Here is a 21,482-nt window from a genome sequence, read left to right as displayed (position 1 = left end):
ACTGTTTTTCATTAGGGCCTAAATATTTAATATAGACTTCCAATAAAAACTGTATAGATGACAGATACAACAGTGTTTGGAAGAAAACATAACCTACAAAGTTTTTTTTTTCTTAAAAGTAAAGTCAAAAGCGTATAGAGTTATGTGAGAAGGTTTTTTTAGCAAAAATATTTTGAGTTTACGATTTTTAACGTAAATTGTTGTTTATCTATTGTTAAGGAGTTTACTTAGAACGTGATATAATAAAAGAATGGTTGTCAATAATAAATATTTAATATACAATTTTAATTTTAAAACGTCAGAGTGTGTTACCACTAATGAAACATCAGAAATGACATGCCTTTTATATAATTCTCTTTGGAAACATAAATAAAAACATTTTATCTACATGTGTATGTGCAGTGGAAATCCACAGTTATAATAAATACGTTAAATAAACAACAGCACTATTTATATTCTGAAAGAAAAATTATTAATATTTGATTTTATGTTCGTGTTCATGCTGGTGCTTGTATTTCTTCTGGTTCTTCTGCAGTTTGACCTTCACTTTGACCTTGACCTCTAGTTTCTTAGCCAGCTCTGCGAGTTCCGGGTCTTCTTCGGACTCTGAATCTGAATCCTCTTCCTCAGATTCCTCGGTGGGTGATGTTGTTGTGGTGGGGGCGCTAGTGGTGGTGTTTGGTGGTGGGCTAGGTGTGGTCACGGTTGTGGTTGTCGTTGTTGTCGGGGCAGATGTAGTTGTGGTTGTAGGCGCTAGTGTAGTTGTGGTTGTAGTGGTTGTAGGCGCGGGTGTAGTCGTCGTCGTGGTTGTTGTTGTGGTGGTAGTGGTAGTTGTTGGAGGGTCTTCCTCTATTAGATTATCAAAGTCAATTTGAGTAACTTCTGTGAACCAGCTGTGGAATGGTCCAGGTCGCGCGAAACCTGAGTAATTAAAAGATTAAAGAATAATTATTACCCATAATTAAAAGACATTAAAGATGTCACAAAAAATAGTTTTCTAAAACAAAATTGGTACATAAAAATTTCTAAAATGAGTGATATAAAATAACAGTGAAAAGTGTCTTTTCACTAAGAATGCGATGGCAAAAAGTATATAGAAAATGACCTCCAGGAAGTCCAGAGTGGCAGCCCCAAGGTACTTGAGCTACGAATGAGCTGACACCGACCAGAGTGGGCACGTCATCTGACCCGCGGTACACCAGCGGGCCACCGCTGTCGCCCTGGTACAATACAATACAATACAATACATTTAATACTAAACTGAAATAATATCACATACAGATTGAAATAAAAAAAAATGTGACATCAAATATAATATTTTATATCTAAGTTTTACCACACTATCATCATAAATGTAAAAAAACTGGAAACTGCACTGTTTCTTTTTATTACGATCATTTTTAAGGTCCATAAAATAAATGTCTAGATTAAAAACTACACTAACCTGACAGATGGACTGAGAAGTGACGTTGAAGAAGCGAGCGCAGATCGTGGTGGAGGTTACGATAGATCCGAATGTGGAGGCGCAGGACGGGTTCGAAACGCCACGAAGATAAACCCAGTTCAATACTTCAGGACTGGTTCCTGATTAAACATATTGTTGAGTGCTGAATTAAAAACAGGTGGCATTTTGGCCACCAAAACCTTTGCCTTTTGAGTTAAGTAAAAATATAGAGCCACAGCAACTAGCAACAATAGAGTTAACAACGTGATGAACAATGCCTTAATGAATTAAAAAAAAACAACGTAATGAAGTCTTAATTAGAGTTAGTGTAAATATGTAAATAGTTTTAGTATAAGTATTTTAACAACGGAATAAAGCATTTTTGGTATTAGATAAAAAGAAATACAAATTTTAATTCTGTAACACTTGGGGAAAATACAATTTCATAATATTGTAGATACAGGCGATCATAACGAATAGACAAATTCTGTCAGTCGGGTAAAAATAATTAACAGTCTAAACTATTAAAGGTCAAGTTTTTGTATATAATTTGTTTTAATTTGAACTGACCTTCAGTCCAAGTCCTGCCGTGTCCGCTCGCGTAGAGAACCTCGCCTTCATAGTTTCTGTACGCGTCAGCTGCGGGCTGGATGCGAATAGCTCGCAAGTTTGCTACAAACGTATGATTGAAAGATATAAATTCATTAAAAACAAATTAATACAAGTTTGCACATAATTAGTGAAATAAAACCATTTTTCACTAAACGATTTGTCACGTGCGAATCGTATTAATATATTGGTATTAATATAAATATATTGGTGTCGCGGTCGTACTAGTGAAAACACATACACCACTCATAAAAAGTCGTACTAGTAGCTTAGTGGAAAAGATGTGTAATTCTAAGCCAAACAATAAATTTTTCCTTAATCCAATCAGTGCTCACTCTCCTGTCACGATAACTTTAATGCCAAACATTAAAGTGACATGAAACATGTAATTTTTAGAATAGTTTTTTTACCTGAGTATGTGACAGGGTTAGGCAGATGGGCGATACTGATGTCATTGGGCTGCACTTGTGTCGGCAGCAGGTCGTTGTAAGAGGGATGGTTGTACCACTCCGTAGTCTCCGATATATACTCGGGACGAGTCAGGTCAGTGACACCAGCGCGGACTACCAGAGTCACAGCACTGCAAAGAACAAGGAACAATTATTAAAACCTAATCTATCACTTTACAATGAAACTCTTACTTTGAAGTTTAATGACAGGGCTTAATACCACAACAGTCACATTCAGTAACTAAACTTACGAAGGTTTTTAAGTGTACACTTAGTGTACAAGACAAGACCTAAGTACTTGTGTAGATTTCTCTTAGGCTTAGTGAGCAATTAAGGACGTTTTTGCAAAAGTGTGTAAAAATGTGTGTAATGTAACAAACCCGGCAGTGCAATGAGCGGCCGTGATAAGCCAGTTGCGGTGCACGATGGAGCCGCCGCACGCGTTCACGATGCCTAGCCGGAACACCATGCGTAACGAGGCGTGGTGCGGGTGCTGACCCGGACTCGCCTCCCATCCCGACACGATGCGGGAGTCGTCGCCTACATCACAAATATAACCTCAATCCGAAAGTATACATCCCGCAACAAAATGTTTGTTGGGTGCACGAATTAGCCACGTCGACCGGTGCAACCACGACCACACAAAAGACAGGCGTGAAGTGGAAGCAATTCTGCGTTTCGTCTGATGAGTGTGCATGCCGGATGCCTAATTTTAGTACACGTTTCCTTCACACCCCTTTTTATTCGGAAAGAATGAGAAGGAGAAGTAGATTTGACGGAGGTGGGGACGCATAGGAATAGGACATATCCTATTTCTGTGCGTTCCTGTCTATTAAAGGTAGGTAACGCATCTGCAATTATGGATGTCTATGTACAGGTGTCGCTTCGCTTGATATAACAAAAAGTTTCAAATTAACCTCTAATTAGAATAAAGCTCTCGTATATTGTTATTCCATAGTTACGGAAAGTTTGATCCTTTCGGACACTCTCAAATAGAAATTCATTTCAAATGAACTAAGCTAACTAAACTAAAACATTTTAACTAACTAAAGTTCAATGCTTACAAAGGCAGTACCTTAATTAAAGATATGACTAACATTAAAATTTTAATTACGAGTGTTGACTCTGAGGCGGCTGTAAAAGCTAACGTCAGATTTCGTTAGGACGTGGAAATAATGATATTAAAAATCACGTGGAACTGAATTATCGACAATCAATCTAACAATCTATTAAATTATGTATTATAATCTGCTATTTATCTATTAACTGATACAGCTTGTCTATGAATCTGGAAAATTCACTACGTAATTAGATAAATTTTGCGATAATTATGAATAATAATAAAGTTGTACTTACTTTTTTTATTTACATTTTCAATAAAATCTGGCTTTATGAATCCCGCCGAAGCCTACGAACAAAAAAAATTTTTTTACAATACGATTGATGGACTCTGTAACATCGGTACGAAACAATTTTACCCGCGTTTATTTTACATTTCTTTCTACTAATTATTTAAGTAATCTATGGTAAATTGGGAAAACTCTTCTCATTTTATAGCTGTTAATAAGTGTTCAAAAAGGAGACATTTCATATGTTTATTTTACATTTATTGACAAAAAATTACCAACTAATGATTTGGTTTGTTTCAATAATTGGGTTTGAATTCATTTTGCGGGTCTGTGCAAATTAATTGACGATTTTTCCCTTCTTAAATTCAATTTTATCGGCTCATAATTATGACTTAGTACGTTATCCGATTAAAGAAAAACTATAGAAAGATCGTATCTTTAATATCATTCACGATTATCTTCGAACAATATTATTGACGTCATATTTGCGTACTTTAAGAAGTAATTAAGTTTCTTAATTAGTACTTAAATAATGAATACCTTTTAAGACTAAAACAAAACGAAAATTACGTTATCAAAACTAAAACTCCTTAAATACAATCACTACTTAAGTGTAGATTAATTTAAGAATTACTTAACATTATATTTGGATTAACCACATTTAAAGTGGATTATTTTTGGCAACTTTGCGTTCACTAGTTTTTAAATATTATACATAAACGTGAAAATACAATCGCCGATATTTAGAAACTAGCTGTCGCCCGCGACTCTGTCCGAGCGACATAAAAAAAAACTTTATATGTAGCCTATGTGATCTTTCAGACTATGTTCTACAACCGTGCCAAACTTCATCAAGATCTTCGAGATTTGACCTCCAAACAAACATCCATCCATCCATCCATCCATTTAAACATTCGCATTCCTAATATTAGTAAGATAGACTGTTCCTTAATACTAGCTTAAAAAGAATTTTAATAAATGATTGTTTTTGAGAAAAACAAATATTTCTTACATTTATTACTCCTATGTTCAATTAATCTTAATTCAATTGAGATTAAATAAATACATAGCTATTTAATTTTAATTTTAAATTAAAATTAAAAAAAAGTCTTACCAAATTAATGGCTAAAGCTATTAGAAGTATAGCCGTTTTCACTAACATCTTCACCCTTACTGAAGACGTGTAAAAAAATTTTGGCATGTTAACATATGTTGTTTATCATATCTGAGATATGGCTTTGATTGTTTTTTTTCATTTGTATTAAAAGTAAATCACAGCGGATTGATAATACTGGTTGTGATAATGATAGATAAAAAAATAATCCACGCTACTTGAAGCCGTGATTTAATTTATTGTTAGTCAGCATTTATTTTATTGAAAAAAACCAGTATTAAAATTAGACAGGAAAATGGAGATTTATTATCGCGAAACTTGATCATAGTATTAAAGTCTAGTCATTTAATATAACTTAGAAGCTCCTGTTGTCCTTTTAAATAAAGTAAAAACGGATTTGTTATAAAATATTCTTAAAAAAACCGTTTTTCAAACTTCAATTTTGCCGTAATTTAGTTATAACATTTTATGTTATCTGTAAAAATATCGTGGCTGTATGGGTCCCGTTTCAATCTTAGATAACAGTTTTAAAAAAACGACAAAATCATAAATCTAACCTTGTGTAAAAACGAATATGACTACTTAACGGTAGTAATCAATCACGTAATTAATCATAACTGATAATATTTCAAACAAAAACGTGATTGTTTATGATATCTAATAGACAAAGATAAAGCCATTAGATAAAGCATACAGACTAAAAATTTATTTATTCCTAGTTTTTTGCCTGTTATTTTTTAATTAGTTAACATTAGCTAATGTTACAACTAGTTAACAATCAAAAAATTTTTAATATAAACAAACATAAAATGAAATAACTCACCTGATGTTACGTATTCCTTGTATTTGTCACTCTACGCCTAGTCTTACTTTCATCGCTCGATGTTCTTTTGTAATGTCTGACCGAATATAAGGTTGTTAGGACTCTATTGCTTTGGCTCTTTCTCTCTGCTGTGCATAGTTTCCTCATTTCTATGAGTCGCGATCTCTTTTCTTGAGCTTAAAGCTTAAATAAAATTTAGGCTTATCTTTTATTATTTTGATTGAAAAAATACGTGTTTACAACTCGTATTTTCCCATTGTTTCGAGCAGATTGGTAATTATTGTGTTGACGTCGTGGCTGGTGAAATACCCTGTTATTCAATTACAATTTTTTTAATTTCGATCTACGCCGAACAAGTTCACGTGCGTACAAATTTGACATTGAAAATTTTTTTTCCGCTTAAGATCATAATCTTGTAATGTATTTCATAATATTTAACTTTAATGTTTCTAGAAAAGATACCTAATGTAGTTATTAAGACAATCAATTGTGTAATTTAATGTCGCAGTTTTATTGTTCAAATTGGCTTACATGGACAAAGTAATAAGGGTTTTTGCACCTGCTTTGATTTCTCGTTTCGATAATAGATAAAAGTGGTATAAGCAGAATTTATTTCGTCAGATAATTAGTTTTTCGTCAGAGATTTGATGGGATCGGAACTTTTATTTTTTCAAATTGTAGTAATTCGTAAGTAAAATTACGTAATAAAATAGAAAAAAAATATATTCGTTTATCTTTTATTCTGTGCTGACGAAGTTGCGAGCAACCGCTAGTCTATCTATACTTAAGATTCATATTTTTTTTATGTAATGAATAAACTCGAAAACTGCATGACTGATTTCTAAAATTCTTTTTAGAAAGCTAAATACACTAAGTACAGTCAGCTGCATAAATATAGTGGCAGTCAAGATATCCAAATATATAGGAACACCTAAAGTGATCAATTATATAAGTACAACCAAAGTCATCAAATTAATTGAAGCATCCACTCTGCTCAAAAACATCGGAGCGTTCACATCGTCATATATATGAGTACATTCAAAGTGCCCATAATTATAGTAACAGACAGCGTCAATTGTAACGAAGCATCCAAAATATGCAAAAATATCGTAACATTAGACGAAATTGAATTCTATCTCTATTTCCTTGAGATACACTTTGAAATATACTACTTATATATTATATTATGAATATATTATTTTTTTAATGCCGCACGACGGGGTCACTGGCGACAGTTAGTAAATAAAGAAATATTGATTTTAATAGATGAATTTTAAATCAAACAACAACATACAAATTTATAACATTTATTTTATAAGGACACCTTATGTTAATTATATAATCACAAAACAAACCTTACACTGGATACTTTATTGGGTAGGTCTTTATAGCAAAAAAAAAAAGGGAAGACACCTTTTGGAATATAATTTAAATAGAAATAAATTTCAAGTCTTTTTGACATAACCCACCCAATAGTGTAACAGAAACACTGAAGCCTCTTTAATTTGAATAATTTATAAATTAAAAAAAAACTGCATCAAGAAAAATTTAGAAAGAGATTCCTATAGATCTAATTGTTTGCAATAAAATATATATTATATTAGTCTATTAGATATATATTCCGTTATGTAAAAGGCATTACATTATATACCGATTTCTCTTTATAATCATATGGAAAATGTTTACTGTTCCAGAACATTCTACAATTTTAATTTTACAAAAGCTATTGTTTTTTTTTTAATTATAAGAGGTCAGTTTACAGAATATATAATATTTTTTATAAATGTCGAAGTGAGTAAAATAAGATACATAAAAAGCTAATGTTTTTAATTTTGCAGCAACCTTTTCCTTCACTATATCAATGGCTCCTACAAATAAGGGTCAATGTACAAATTGACAACTTTACAGGAGAAGCTCTCAAAGTATCAACCATATATAAAAATAGGCCGCATAGGTCCTATTACTTTAGCAAAAAAAAATACACCTGTAAATGTGTTTTTATATTTAGTACATGTTAACAAAACTAAGAGGTAGCTTTTAACATTAAAAAAATCATCAATTTATTACTTTGACCCTTATAAGGCCCATCGATATCCTATTATAACAGTAACCAAGATAACTTGTTTCATGTTAATGTATCTACAATGTGAACGTAAAGCATAACATTTTGACGACAAGATATTTCCTACACGAATGATACGTTGGAAATCCAAGACCAAGACAATAAAATTACATCAAAATATCGGATTGTATTTATATAAAAATGCACAAAATTAAATGCAACTTTATAAAGAAATACAAAGTTGAAAACAACTTATATTTATCACGGATTTTGTTACTAAAATGTAGAAACGCGTATGTCTTAACAGTGATGGCGAACCAATGGTACACGAAACAACATTATAGGTATGTCCTTACAAAATTCATTATGCACTAACAAAATATGTGAAGTAGGTATAATATGTAGAACGAACGCAATAAATCTAGAGAATGTTCCTAATAATCATAAAGAAAAAAATATTTGTGGTCATATCTATGGTTATTTAACATTTCTTTAGAAAAATGGCATGTTGCCAAAGGTTCGCCATCCCTGTCCTATGTGTGAGCTAGTTTGATGTATACGGAAACGTTAAGAGCGACAGAGATAGATATTTATTAGACGAAAATGTTATTTTATGTTATATATATTAGTTTCATACACGATTTAACAAAATTATTTTAAATAATACAAAATTGTTTCTTTTTCGTTAACTTTTTATAAAATCCGTTCGTGGAAAAGTAACATTATAACCAACATTTAATTTTTTTTATATTATATTAATTTTTCAAATCAACTAAATGTCAAATATACGAATAATAATTAATATTTCTGTCTAACTCTTTTCCATTCGTTAAAAAGAGTCGACAAACACGACAACAGTTTCGTTACAACAGATATTATAAATCCATAAATATAGACGCAACTATTATGGTAAACGATAAATAATGTAACTCGACCTTTATCGTAGAGTGTTGTCTCTATCACATCGGTAGTGTGTGATAGAGATAAAACTATATACAGCTGAAAGTCAATCTTCCACTGTCTCTTTCTCACTCTCTTTCCAAAGATTATTAAGCAATATTTTTGCTTCTTTCTGTATGTGCACATTACAAGTGCTATAATAAATATATACGAATATATTTTTTTAAAACTCATCCTACAGGTATGGGCAAAAAAAGCACCATTTGAGACGTTAAACATCTATTAAAATAAAAACAACTCTATTGTCATTAGCATTAGAGTATATTTTCCAAACAACAAAAGCAAAAACACCTATATTGTGCATTTAAGTATACAACTTGTGCAATAAAATTATTGGCTTATATTTGTCTTTATTTAGAAAAAAAAAACAAATAGTGAAACACTTGTCTATGTTTAATGTCTATGAATTAAAAATAAATAAAGGAACAACATTGTCTATGCCACATTCATTTGTACATCAACCAGATCTATTATAAAAAAAATTATACACTTGTCTGTGCGCAAGTTATTCCAAATATGAAATTTTGATAGTAAATAAAATATAACGTATTATTGTTCAAAATTTAGTTAAATTCAACTCTATATCACAGGTAATACATTCTACTTTGGTATAACAAAACCATTTAAACCAAAAAAAAATGTTTTCTATATTTTAATTATATCAAAAATAGATAAAGAAAAATAAATACACAATAAATGCATGAAAGCGAAGTGCTTAGATTAGTATCGCAAAGTCAACGAAACTCTAAATGCCTTAGCGACAAAGAAAAAAAAAACTAACTGGGAACTATTACCGTGGGTTTCTGAATTCAAAATCTCCGTTTAAAACATATTACTATTTCTGTATTATCAAAGATAATGACACTTAATGATATCTATATATATAAAAGAAAGTCGTGTTAGTTACACTATTTATATCTCAAGAACGGCTGAATCGATTTGACTGAAAATTGGTGGGCAGGTAGCTTAGAACCAGGAAACGGACATAGGATAATTTTTATCCCGTTTTCTATTTTTTATTCCGCGCGGACGGAGTCGCGGGTAAAAGCTAGTGTTTTATAAAGAGATTTTGGTTTCAGAAACCAACGATTAGTCGTATAACAATATTCGAAGTTTTTATACATATTCCTGTAATATGGAAATACATGGCCACTGAATTATAGCCCTTAAATACGTAAACTGACAAAAATAATACTTAAAACCAATTTCCACTACTCAACTGGCCGCGTGACAGTCGCACGGTTAGTTGCTTAGTGGAAATGAGTATTAAGTCATCATATATTGTTACCGGTTGTATAATCACAAAGAAAAGTTGTATGTTTTTAAAACTTTTATGATTTTTTTTAATAACTAATACATACAAGTAACAATTAATATTTTTTATATATTACTTTTGAAGTTTACGTTTTTATAACATGGACATGAAGAAATGGATTTTGCTTTTTTTTTTTGGTAAAAATTTTAAATGAATATTAATGTAATATACATTCACAAATAAAATTAGTGTATTGGAAAGGTAAATAATATTATAAGAATTATGTTAAATACCAATATTCAATACTAAAAGTGCAAATTACTAAAAAGAAAAAAATTCTTCATGTCCATAATAAATATTATCTACATATTATATATATAAATATGAATTAAATAAAAATTTAAATATATAGATAGCCCTTTTTATTACATAGTAACAAAATTATCAAATCATATATAACATACTAGCTGTCGCCCGCGACTCCGTCCGCGCGCAGTTAAAAAATGGGGGGGGGGGTTATGAAAAATAGATGTTGGCCGATTCTCAGACCTACTGAATATGCTCACAAAATTTCATGAGAATCGGTCAAGCCGTTTCGGAGGAGTACGGGAACGAAAACTGTGACACGAGAATTTTATATATTAGATATTAAAGCAACAATCAATAGGCACTTTTAACGAGAAAATCGTAATTTTTTTACTATTTACTAACATTTCCTTAGAACATTACAGTGACATTTCAACATAAATGCTTAATTTTGAATTCCTTTAACATATTATCTTCAACATAAAATAAAATAACACCATTTATGTTCAACATAAACGCAACATTGAATAATTTAAATTCAGCGCCATCTATATATTTAAATGTGCAACAACATACTTGTATAGGTTTTACGTTTGTTTGTTTCTACGTCGTCTCCTGCATCAGCTTCGCTTGTGATTGTCTCCGGCCGCCAGCGGAGCGCCGGACTTCGCCCTCGACTGCGCCCCGCCCACGAACACCTTCACCGCGCCCGCAGACATCAGGTAGAACCAGTACAGTTGAGGTAGGAGCAGAATGCAGATGGAGATCTTACAACCAGTGGGAAGTGATTTTATAGCCTGAAATTTAAAATGTATTCAGATATAAGATGATTTATATATAAAGATTATATTTTACTAATTGTACTCCGGGAAGAATAACTGAAAGCTCAAGTAGATGGCGCTAGCGGATTTTATCTGTCATCTGTCAAATTTTATAGTCATTTAAGCAATTTTTGTTTCAATAAAATGTATTCATTATTTTTTTTTGTTGTTGTAAATAACTGTCTTTAAAAAATAACTTGCTTTTTCGATTTTTTTGTGTGAAATTTGTCAGAAGTCGTTGCTATAGTCCACAGAGTACTTTATACTTTATATATAAAGTATTTTTTGTGTATCTGTGGTATTTTTAGTGCTACTATCAATCTTGATAATTAGACTATATACATCTAGTGTATAAAAGGAAGTTTTTCTCCCCAATGATAAAATTAATAGTAAAGTGACATTTTTATAAAAAAAAAAAAAAAACAATCATATAGAAAACAATATTAGTACATTTTTAGTAATTAAATAAAAAAGATAAAAAAATAGTTTTTGTAAAATATTAGGTATATTTTTATCTTACTAATATTATAAATGCGAATGTTTAAATAGATGGATGGATGGATGTTTGTTTGAAGTTATCTCCATAACGGCTTAACGGATTTTGATGAAATTTGGCATAGACATAGAACATAGTCTGGAAGAACACACATAACACTAAGTTTTTTTTTTAATTCTGCGCGGACGGAGTCGCGGGTGATAGCTAGTAATATATATTGTTGAAACATATGCTCACCTCAAAATAGGGTAATCCAATAACTCGACTGTACATAAGACAGACATAAGGCAGACTTAGAACACGACATACGAAGAAAGTGGCCAACATGGCGAGGCCGTTGAGAAGATAAGCTCGTGAAGACTTCAGCCCCAGACGGGAGAGGATGCCGCGGAAGGACACAAATGGAGTCGATAACTCCATTAGGTAGACAAATCCGAATACACAATCGCCCAATCCACCGCGGAGATACTGGAAACATAACATAGTTTATAAAATTAACAATAATAAAAATCGTTTATATATTATACCTATAATAGTACTCCTGGTTCCTAAACTAGGTTCTAGACCCGTATTATAGGAAGCCAGGATTCTTTCGTCTTAGTAGTATAGTTTAAATAACAGAGTAGTAACATTATAAAAAGTAGTTAAATGCCTAATTGCATGATTATCTTAACTTAACTTAAGGCTTCGAGAAAAAATAAAATTAAAATTATTTACAATTAATTATATGTATATGCAAGCAAATGTGTGTGTATGTATGGATGCTAGTTGAGATGTATGTGTATGTTTATGTATGTATGATAGTTCAAAGTCAACTAATAATAATTAACAAATACCTTTTTACCACTAAACGTCTACGGTCACGAAACAAGAAATTGGTCTACCATTTCTCTTAGTGGAAATGAGGTCTAGTGAAAACTGGGGGCCATAGATAATAGGTAAAATTGATAATACTTTACAAAGCAAATAATAAATTTAAAAAAAAATCAAATCTTGAAGTGTAAATTTTTACTTGTCCGTTGACCAAAAACTCTCTCTCATATATATTTTAAAGGACGAAGAGAAAATTCAACTTACAACAATAACGAGGAATCCAAAACCGCCGATAAAAAGATGATGGAAAAGTATGACAGGTTCGTGACGACAATAAGAGAAGAAAGAGATAACATTAACTCCTTCTCCTAAACAGTCCCCACATGCAGCACATTTAGGACCTCGTTTATGTTTCTTAGGACCCATACAACCAACATCCTCTAATGATGTAGTCGTCAAAGCATCAGAACCTTCCACGTTTTTAGGAGCATCTGAGCCTTCTACATTCTTAGGGGCTTCGTTTAAAGATTTCACTTTATCGTTTGATAACTTGCTCTTCGAAAATCCCATTTGTCTTACGTGTACCTGTAAAAGAATAATATATAAAATTTATTCATTTTATATTAAATATACTAGCTGTGCCCGCGACTTCGTCCGCGTGAAATACTATTTTGGGTAGCATTTTTTTTTTGGGCTAATTATTTTATTTAACCAACGTTAAGCTATGCTTTGATGTATGTAGAAGAACATAGAAAGAGGTGTGCCCGGACCGCGCCAAATGTAGGTCCTGGGTCTCTGCCTACCCCTCTGGGTTACGGGTCGTGAATTATGTTGTTGTTGTGGTTTTTACTTAAACTTATAAAAAATGCCAAAAAATATGAAACTTACAAAATATTCACATAAACATCTTCCCATACAAACATTCATCCCCTATTCCGTTTTGTTACATTGCAACCTTGAGGGTAAAAGTTTTACAAATTTAAAATGTCATATTTATTTATATCAAATCAGCAGCCTAAAAAGTAAGTTTAAAGCTTCTAACTGTAAAAATGACGATACTTCCATACAAATTTCCACCCTCACTTTCAGCCTCTTATAACCCTTTTTTCGCGTTAAAAAGTAGGCTTTGTCCTTCCTCAGGCTCTAGACTAAATATTGGTAAGGGTAACATCAAAACATATTAAACAAAACATACACCAACACCTTACATATTGCCTAACAAAATTTCATCCCCTATTGTTATTTAGCACTCTTGGGGGCAAAATTTTTACAAAAATTTAATTTCCTATTTATTTATATAGAATTAGTAACCTCAAAAATAAGTTTCAAGCTTCCAACTGTAAAAATGACGATACTTTCATACAAATTTCCACCCTAAATTTCAACCCCTTACAAACCCTTTTTCGCGTTGTAAAGTAGTCTTTATCCTTTCTCGGGCTCTAAACTAAATATTTGTAACGGTAACAGCAAAACATATTGAACAAAGCATTCAACAAAATCTAAAATATTCCCAAAAAAATCTAAAATATTCCCAAACAAAATTTCATCCCTAATTGTTATTTAGCACCCTTAAGAGTAAACTTTTTTCAAATATTGAATATTAATTTCTTTATATTAAATTAGCAGCCTCAAAAATAAGTTTCAAGCTTCTAACTGTAAAAAAAGACGATACTTCCATACAATATTCCACCCCCTCTTTCAACCCCTTACAATCCCCTTTTCGCGTTAAAATGTAGCCTACGTCTTTCCTCAGGCTCTAGACTAAATATTGGCACGGATAACAGCAAAACATATTAAACAAAACATTCACCAAAACCGAGCATATTGTCAATCAAAATTTCATCCCCTATTGTTATTTAGCACCCTTGGGCGTAAATTTAAAAAAAAAATAATTTCATATTTATTTATATTGAATTAGCAACCTCAAAAATAAGTTTCAAGCTTCCAACTGTAAAAATGACGATAATTCCATACAAACTTACACCCCCACGTTCAACCCCTTGCAAACCCTTTTTCGCGTTAAAATGTGCCCTATGTCCTTCCTCAGGCTCTAGACTAAATATTGGTAAGGGTAATAGCAAAACACATTAAAGAAAACATTCAACAAAACCTCACATATTGCCAAACAAAATTTCATCCCCTATTGTTATTTAGCACCCTTGGGGGTAAAATTTTCCAAAAATTTAATTTCATATTTATCATTATCAAATTAGCAGCCTTGAAAATAAGTTTTAACCTTCTACCTGTAAAAATGACGACAATTCCATACAAACTTTCACCCCCACTTTCAACCCCTTCAAACCCCTTTTTCGCGTTTAAATGTAGCCTACGTCTTTCCTCAGGCTCTAGACTAAATATTGGTAAGGGTAACAGCAAAGCATATTAAACAAAACATTCACCAAAACCGAATATATTGCCAAACAAACTTTCATCCCCTATTGTTATTTAGCACCCTTGGGGGTAAAATTTTTCCAAAAATTTAAAGTCATATTTATCTTTATCAAATTAGCCTTGAAAATAAGTTTCAACCTTCTACCTGTAAACATGACGATAATTCCATACAAACTTTCACCCCCACTTTCAACCCCTTTCAACCCCTTTTTCGCGTTAAAATGTAGCCTATGTCCATCCTCAGGCTCTAGACTATCTGTGTACAAAATTTCATTGAAATCGGTTCAGTAGTTTTTGCGTGAAAGCGAGACAGACAGACAGACAGACAGACAGACAGACAGAGTTACTTTCGCATTTATAATATTAGTAAGGATTAACAAATTCTATGACACTACGGTTTTTTTGTGCGAAAGTGACACGTTAAGACGGTATGGCATTGAAAGTGTTAACTACCAGTTATTCATCTCGTAAGAACCCAGCTGTCTACACGACCTTAGTGTGAGTTTACACTACTATTCTTTAAAAGAGGGAGAGATAAAACGGAGAGAAAAAATCATGCATATGTATAAATGTTAATTAAATAATTATTTCTATCTTCAATAAAACTAGTAGAAGTGAGCAATAAATAGATATATATATTTCATTTCGAATTAAACACATTCAATGCCTCGCCTAAAAACCGAACGAGTCTAGTAAAAATCGCGACATACTCGTACATCAGCAAAATCTAAGGAAGTAACGTGTTAAGAAAATAAATCTTACCAAATACATAGACCAGATATCATAGAAGAAGTACGCAGCTCCGAACCATGCGTAGGCCTCTGACATGAAGTGTGATGAGCGCATGAAATCTCTCGTACAAGACCACAGACACACCACAGCGCCTGTCACACAACACAGCGCCGCCTGCACCGCAGACACCAACCTAACACATCATTTCTTTATATAGGTACCGAGAAGCGTATTCCTTTTTTTAATATACCGCATAATTTTAAGTAATTTGACGTCCATAGATAGCTTAGGTGTAGAAGAACTGCATGTGTAAGACGTACATGTCTAATTTTTTTTTTTCTCATATTTCCTTCATTAAATGTATACTGCAGATTTTGTTGAATGATTAACTTACAGTAGAACCAGCATCAATTTATGCACTAATAAGCAGCGTATTTAAATTATTTCATTAACAAAAAAAAGTTTTCTTCCTATTTTCCGATGAATTTTCCACTGGCGCGGCCATAGAAATAGGGATCGCGCTAGTGGAAAAGGTGTTATAAAATCATAATACAAACTTGTTATTAATATCGAGGACATCACCGCAGTTGAGACGGTACTTGTGCCGCAGCCGGGATCCCGACGTGGTGAACAGCGCCGCGAACGTGAATAACTCGAACAGCGACATAAAGTAGACGAAGCCTAGAGCTGTCAGCGCACAACCGCGCTTCACTGATATCCTGTCAAATATATACGAGAACATTAATATTTTAGTCTTTCAATGAACTCATACACGTCCCCACGGAGGGCCTGCCCTAGATGGTTTGGCCTCGAAATATACACATCTTCTTCTCAAATATGTACAGGTTTCTACACGATGTTTTCCTTCGTAAAAACATTTATAACAAATTTTCTTTATTTTTGTTTTTACTATTGTTAGAAGGTCATGTATGCCAAGAGCGGTATTGTGTTTTTCATAAATTAAAGTCAGCGCTGGTTGTAAAAATGTTTTAAATTTAAGAATTTACGAAATAACTGGCTTTCGTACGCGAATTCGAAAAAAGAACTTAGTAAGCCAGCGCTATTCCAGACAGTAAACAATATCTGTGCCAAATTTCATCCAGATCCGTTTAACTGTTTTGGAGTTATCTGCTAACAAACATCCATCCATCCATTTAAACTTTCACTGTATAAAATGAAGTCGTATTTATTACACTATTTATAACTCAAAAATGGCTGAAAATTGGTGAAATGATTATCCAGTTCCCGTGGGACGTGGCATAAAAAGTTTTTTTCAATACCGCGCGCACGGAGTTGCGGGTAAAAGCTAGTCTATATTACTAAGTAAGATTATAGAAGGAAAGTAAATTAACAATACACCAGTGACACTAATTTAGAGCGTGGTTTAATCTCATAATTCGATTTTTTATTGTCTCTTAAATCGCTCTTATCGCGTACAACGCTTTAATTTAATTGTTTACACGTCTTTTATAGGATCATCATCTGATAACAGAAGTGTTTGCTTTGTATGCGACATTCTTAAAACAACTTATACAGTTTAAAAGTACTACACTATTCATGTTATTTAAAACGGAACGATGAACTTGAATTTTTTTTTCTTTAATCCATGCGACGTAGTCGCGGGCGACAGTCAACTATTAAAAAAAAACGAGAACGGTGCTCACTCAAAAAGTGAAATCATACAATGAGTCAAAATTTATTCACCGCCATTTATTTTCATTATATAAACGTGTGGATTACATAAATTAATTATATAAGAATGTAAGATTTACATAACTGGACATCCGTGACTACGAGTAGCGAAAAGTTCAATAAATTTCAATCACCGTATCAATTTCAATTTGCACTCAGCTAGTGGAACCAGCTATATACGGCAATGTATAAAGAATATATAGTATTTATAGTGCAAGTAAAAAATCTAACACTATGTAACGATAATAAACATATAACATTTTTCAGTTCAATTGTTATTTACAACTAGCTGTCGCCCGTGAGTCCGTCTGCGCGTATTTAAAGGAATAATTGATATTTATCCATGTGTTCTTCCAGACTATGATCTACATCTATGCCAAATTTCATTGAAATCAGTTAAGCCGTTCTGGAGATACCTTCAAACAAACATCCATCCAAACATTCGCATTTATAATATTAGTAAGATTCGTTCGCAGTATATTTTTAATTGTTGTTGATTTCAACGTCGTTCACCTAGTAAAATTCCACTCGTAGACGAAGGCCTCCCTCAGTACATAGGTCGGATGGACTCTATTTTCATATAATGTACTTACTCGCAACCATGAATAGTGTAATTTACATTAGAAGGCATACAATGTGTCGACCGAATCATATCTAACATAATAGGACTTTTATAGACAAATGGCCTTCTATAATCGAAACACAACTACTAATTCAAGGCAATTTTCTATGTGGTTGTGGTGTGAGGTCAGTGAGGTCGTGGATTTCACTAGTCGAGTAGAGAAACAAAAGTAGCAGGCTCCGTAATTCCGTCTTATTTGATCACCTGTCTTCAGGGTCGAGGGTTAGCACGAGGTTGACTGCGGCTGCGAAGGTGCCAGCGTTCACCGCACCAAGCACACACAGCTTGGCGCGTCGGTAACGAGCCTGTAAAAAATAATACGTTATTACATTCTTAAATTTTATACATTACAAGAGTCAATAAAGGTGTGCGAAATCGAACAATAGCAAGACAGTAAGACCACTGCATATCAAGTTACATTTTTATCGAATGACAGCTGTTGCTCGCAACTTCGTCGCAAATATCCGTCCAGCCAATTGCTGTGAAAAGAAATTAAAAAAAAAAGGTTGGTTTGCCATGAATAGGCATTTTAAAACTTATAAAATGAATAAAAATATTCCACAGCAGCCTAGTGTTATTAGCTTTACTTTTTCCGATTAAATTACATGGTTACAATACTATTATCAAATAACATTATTTATCTATTTTCATTTTTCTTTTCATTTTTTTTTCAATCATTTTCATTTTCATCTAATATAAAATTCTCGTGTCGCGGTGTTTGTGGTTCTCCTCCGAAACGGCTTGACCGATTCTCATGAAATTTTGTGAGCATATTCAATAGGTCTGAGAATCGGCGAACATCTATTTTTCATACCTCCCCTCATTTAGTTTTTTTTAACTGCGGGCGGACGGAGTCGCGAGCGACAGCTAGTTATCATATAAATGCGAATGTTTGGATATATGTATGGAGAGATTGATGGATGGATTTTTGTTAGAAGGTATCTCCGTAATGGCTGTATGTATGTTGCTGAAATTTGGCATAGATGTAGAACATAGCCTGTAGATTAGTAGCCTGGAACATATAGGCTACTAATTAAACGCACGGGCGGAGTTGCATGCGACAACTAGTATTATATAAATCTATCAATATACCAATATTGTTGGCAAAATTATTCAATACTTATTAAGGCATTTAATTATTGAGTCCATGGCCTTCTCATTAACATGCTCATGCTTATCAATAAGGTAGTTAACATTTAATGTATACTAATTCATTGGCAACACACAAGGTTTTTTCAAACTGAAGTAATTACACAAGTGTGGACCTAGTACGAAAATTTATGACAATCGCTATAGTATCATAATCAACAAAATTTGTATTGAAATTTACCCCTATTGGGGTATATATTTCACCTATATTTCAACTAGAAATATCATTACTCTTACGTAATTATAATTACGTTTTTGTTTTAAAAATATTACTTGAAGTTAATTAAAAAGTTGTAAAGTAGCTTATGTATGCGGATGCAACATACACTTTTTTCTTTTTTTTTAAATTACCGTTAAGAGCTAGTGTATGTAGCTATTAATTATTACTTACAAAATCAGCTTACTTGAAGAAACTGCCAAGTTTTTAATTAAATTACTTATCAAACATTCTAGCCATATCAATCTTTGTATAATTATGCAATTTTGACCTTTGCATGTATTACAATAACACACATAAAAAAAAACAGTTGAATTGATAACCTCCTTCTTTTTGAAGTCGGCTAAAAAAATAATGTGTCCATACATAATGTTACAACCTAATCTTACTAATATTATGAATGCAAATGTTTGAATGGATGTATATTTGTTTGAAGGTATCTCGAGAATGGTTCAACAGATCTTGATGAATGAAGACTTTGAAATGTAGGCTACTAATAAAGTTTTTTTTAAATTCCGCGCGGACGAAGTTACGGGCAACAGCTAGTGTTTATATAATTGCTCATTTGTAATTATAATAATCAAATTTGAAATGTTATTAAGTTATAGTTTCAGACTTAAGTTGCCTATAAAATTGGCAACTTCAAATAAAAATCATAAAAAGATTTTGATAAAATGTCTTTCACTCTTATAATATAAAGGTAGCAAGGTGAAAGACATTTATGATAGAGATAGATTATCAGTAAATAATTTGACCACAAAGAGTAGATAACATAGTCATTGTTTATACATATTTGTCAATGTTTATTTTTGCATTGTGATACTTTTATAGTAAAATGCTAAAGATGCAAGTGGCCACTTGAAATCACTAAAGTAGCAATGATTGTTGCTCAGTGACATCTGCATTATATCAAATGCTAGCAGATGTGTTGCATCTTTGTTGTATCTTTAATAGCTTAAGGAAAGGACATACAGGAAAATATACAGGGTGTTGATATAGTATATAGACAAATGAGCAGTCACCTAACTACTATAACAGCAATGACTGTTTTTGGAATATAATTTTTACTTGAACATGAACTTCAATATTGTTATTTACAATATGATTCTATCCATTTCATTAATCTAAGTTCTATCACCAAGTTTTGCTATGTTCTACATAAAGATACTACATAGAAATATTTTCTTCATCCTTTTTTTGTTTGATAAAAATAATATTTTTTAACTTTTCCATCTGTATAAAAAGAAAACTTACCTTACTCGTTGGTGGATCCATCACAAAAATATAACTAACATGAGACAACTTTTAATTTAACATTATAAATAATAATTGTATAAATCTTCGAAAATCACACCCCCAAATAAATTCAACTCATCAATCAATCACCGCAAAAAATTTGCGAAAAGAAAACGAAATTGAACGAATTGTCAAATCTGAAAGGCAAAGAGTAAAGAAAATTGCAAAAACACAACTGTCAAGATTTTTTTCACAAAGATTATATATCCCATCACCAGCCAACATTTTAAAAAATGGGGAGTTAATAAAATTGAATTTTGCATTCATTATACAATTTTTTTGATAAGGTTAAATAAAAAGTGAACATTGTTGACATTTTAATTTATTCTTTCGGATTAATTTATCACTCGTTAAAATGATCATCATGTTCATCAATAAATGAATTTAATTCATTTACAAACTAAAATTGTTTTTATTTCAGAGACCGTTAAAATGTTTAGGCGGTAGTGAAGATATTATTGAATGTAGAAATAACTAATTACCCACTTAAACTTCAAACACCCGTGTTAACTTTCGATAAAATAATTTTAGGTGCGATTTGAATAAAAATTATCATGCGAGAAACTGAAAAAATGGACGTTGATAGCGTAAGTACCCGCATACTTACAAAATACTAACTTTTTGATGTTATACAACAATATTTCTCGTAATATATGCTCTTTGCTCTTTTAATACAGTTTTTAAAATGTTACGTAAATGTATACAATTAACATGATTTTAAAATGGCATTGCTAAAGTTTGAATTTCATTTACCACCCCGCCTCCTCATCTAGTATACTGGACATCTTAAATAATATTAATATTTTTTAGGAAATACGGAGACATAATAGTTTTACTAGTCCTGGTACTAGGCGAGCACCTGTTTCAAAAAGGGCTGGGAGG

At 32.2% G+C, this 21,482-nt stretch overlaps 2 protein-coding genes across 2 annotated transcripts; both read right to left on the bottom strand.

The window, feature by feature from the left end:
• Positions 1-314: 314 nt before the first annotated feature.
• On the bottom strand, positions 315-5,063 carry LOC106721305 (collagenase). Its single transcript, XM_014516232.2, has 8 exons — positions 4,966-5,063; positions 3,859-3,910; positions 2,883-3,042; positions 2,464-2,633; positions 2,015-2,116; positions 1,445-1,584; positions 1,106-1,220; positions 315-921 (listed from the first exon to the last, which is right to left on the bottom strand). Exons 1-8 carry the CDS (start codon positions 5,050-5,052, stop codon positions 473-475), a joined length of 1,275 nt encoding a protein of 424 aa, XP_014371718.2. The 5' UTR covers positions 5,053-5,063; the 3' UTR covers positions 315-472.
• Positions 5,064-10,856: 5,793 nt separating this feature from the next.
• On the bottom strand, positions 10,857-20,719 carry LOC106721313. The gene is made up of 7 exons (XM_014516240.2): positions 20,559-20,719; positions 18,143-18,243; positions 16,182-16,343; positions 15,655-15,817; positions 12,766-13,086; positions 11,926-12,156; positions 10,857-11,168 (listed from the first exon to the last, which is right to left on the bottom strand). Exons 1-7 carry the CDS (start codon positions 20,577-20,579, stop codon positions 10,992-10,994), a joined length of 1,176 nt encoding a protein of 391 aa, XP_014371726.2. The 5' UTR covers positions 20,580-20,719; the 3' UTR covers positions 10,857-10,991.
• Between the last annotated feature and the right edge of the window lie 763 nt (positions 20,720-21,482).

The sequence above is a fragment of the Papilio machaon genome, chromosome 21, assembly GCF_912999745.1.
Source record: "Papilio machaon chromosome 21, ilPapMach1.1, whole genome shotgun sequence".
NCBI classification, from domain to species: Eukaryota; Metazoa; Arthropoda; class Insecta; order Lepidoptera; family Papilionidae; genus Papilio; species Papilio machaon.
This window is presented reverse-complemented; position numbering and strand designations above follow the sequence as displayed.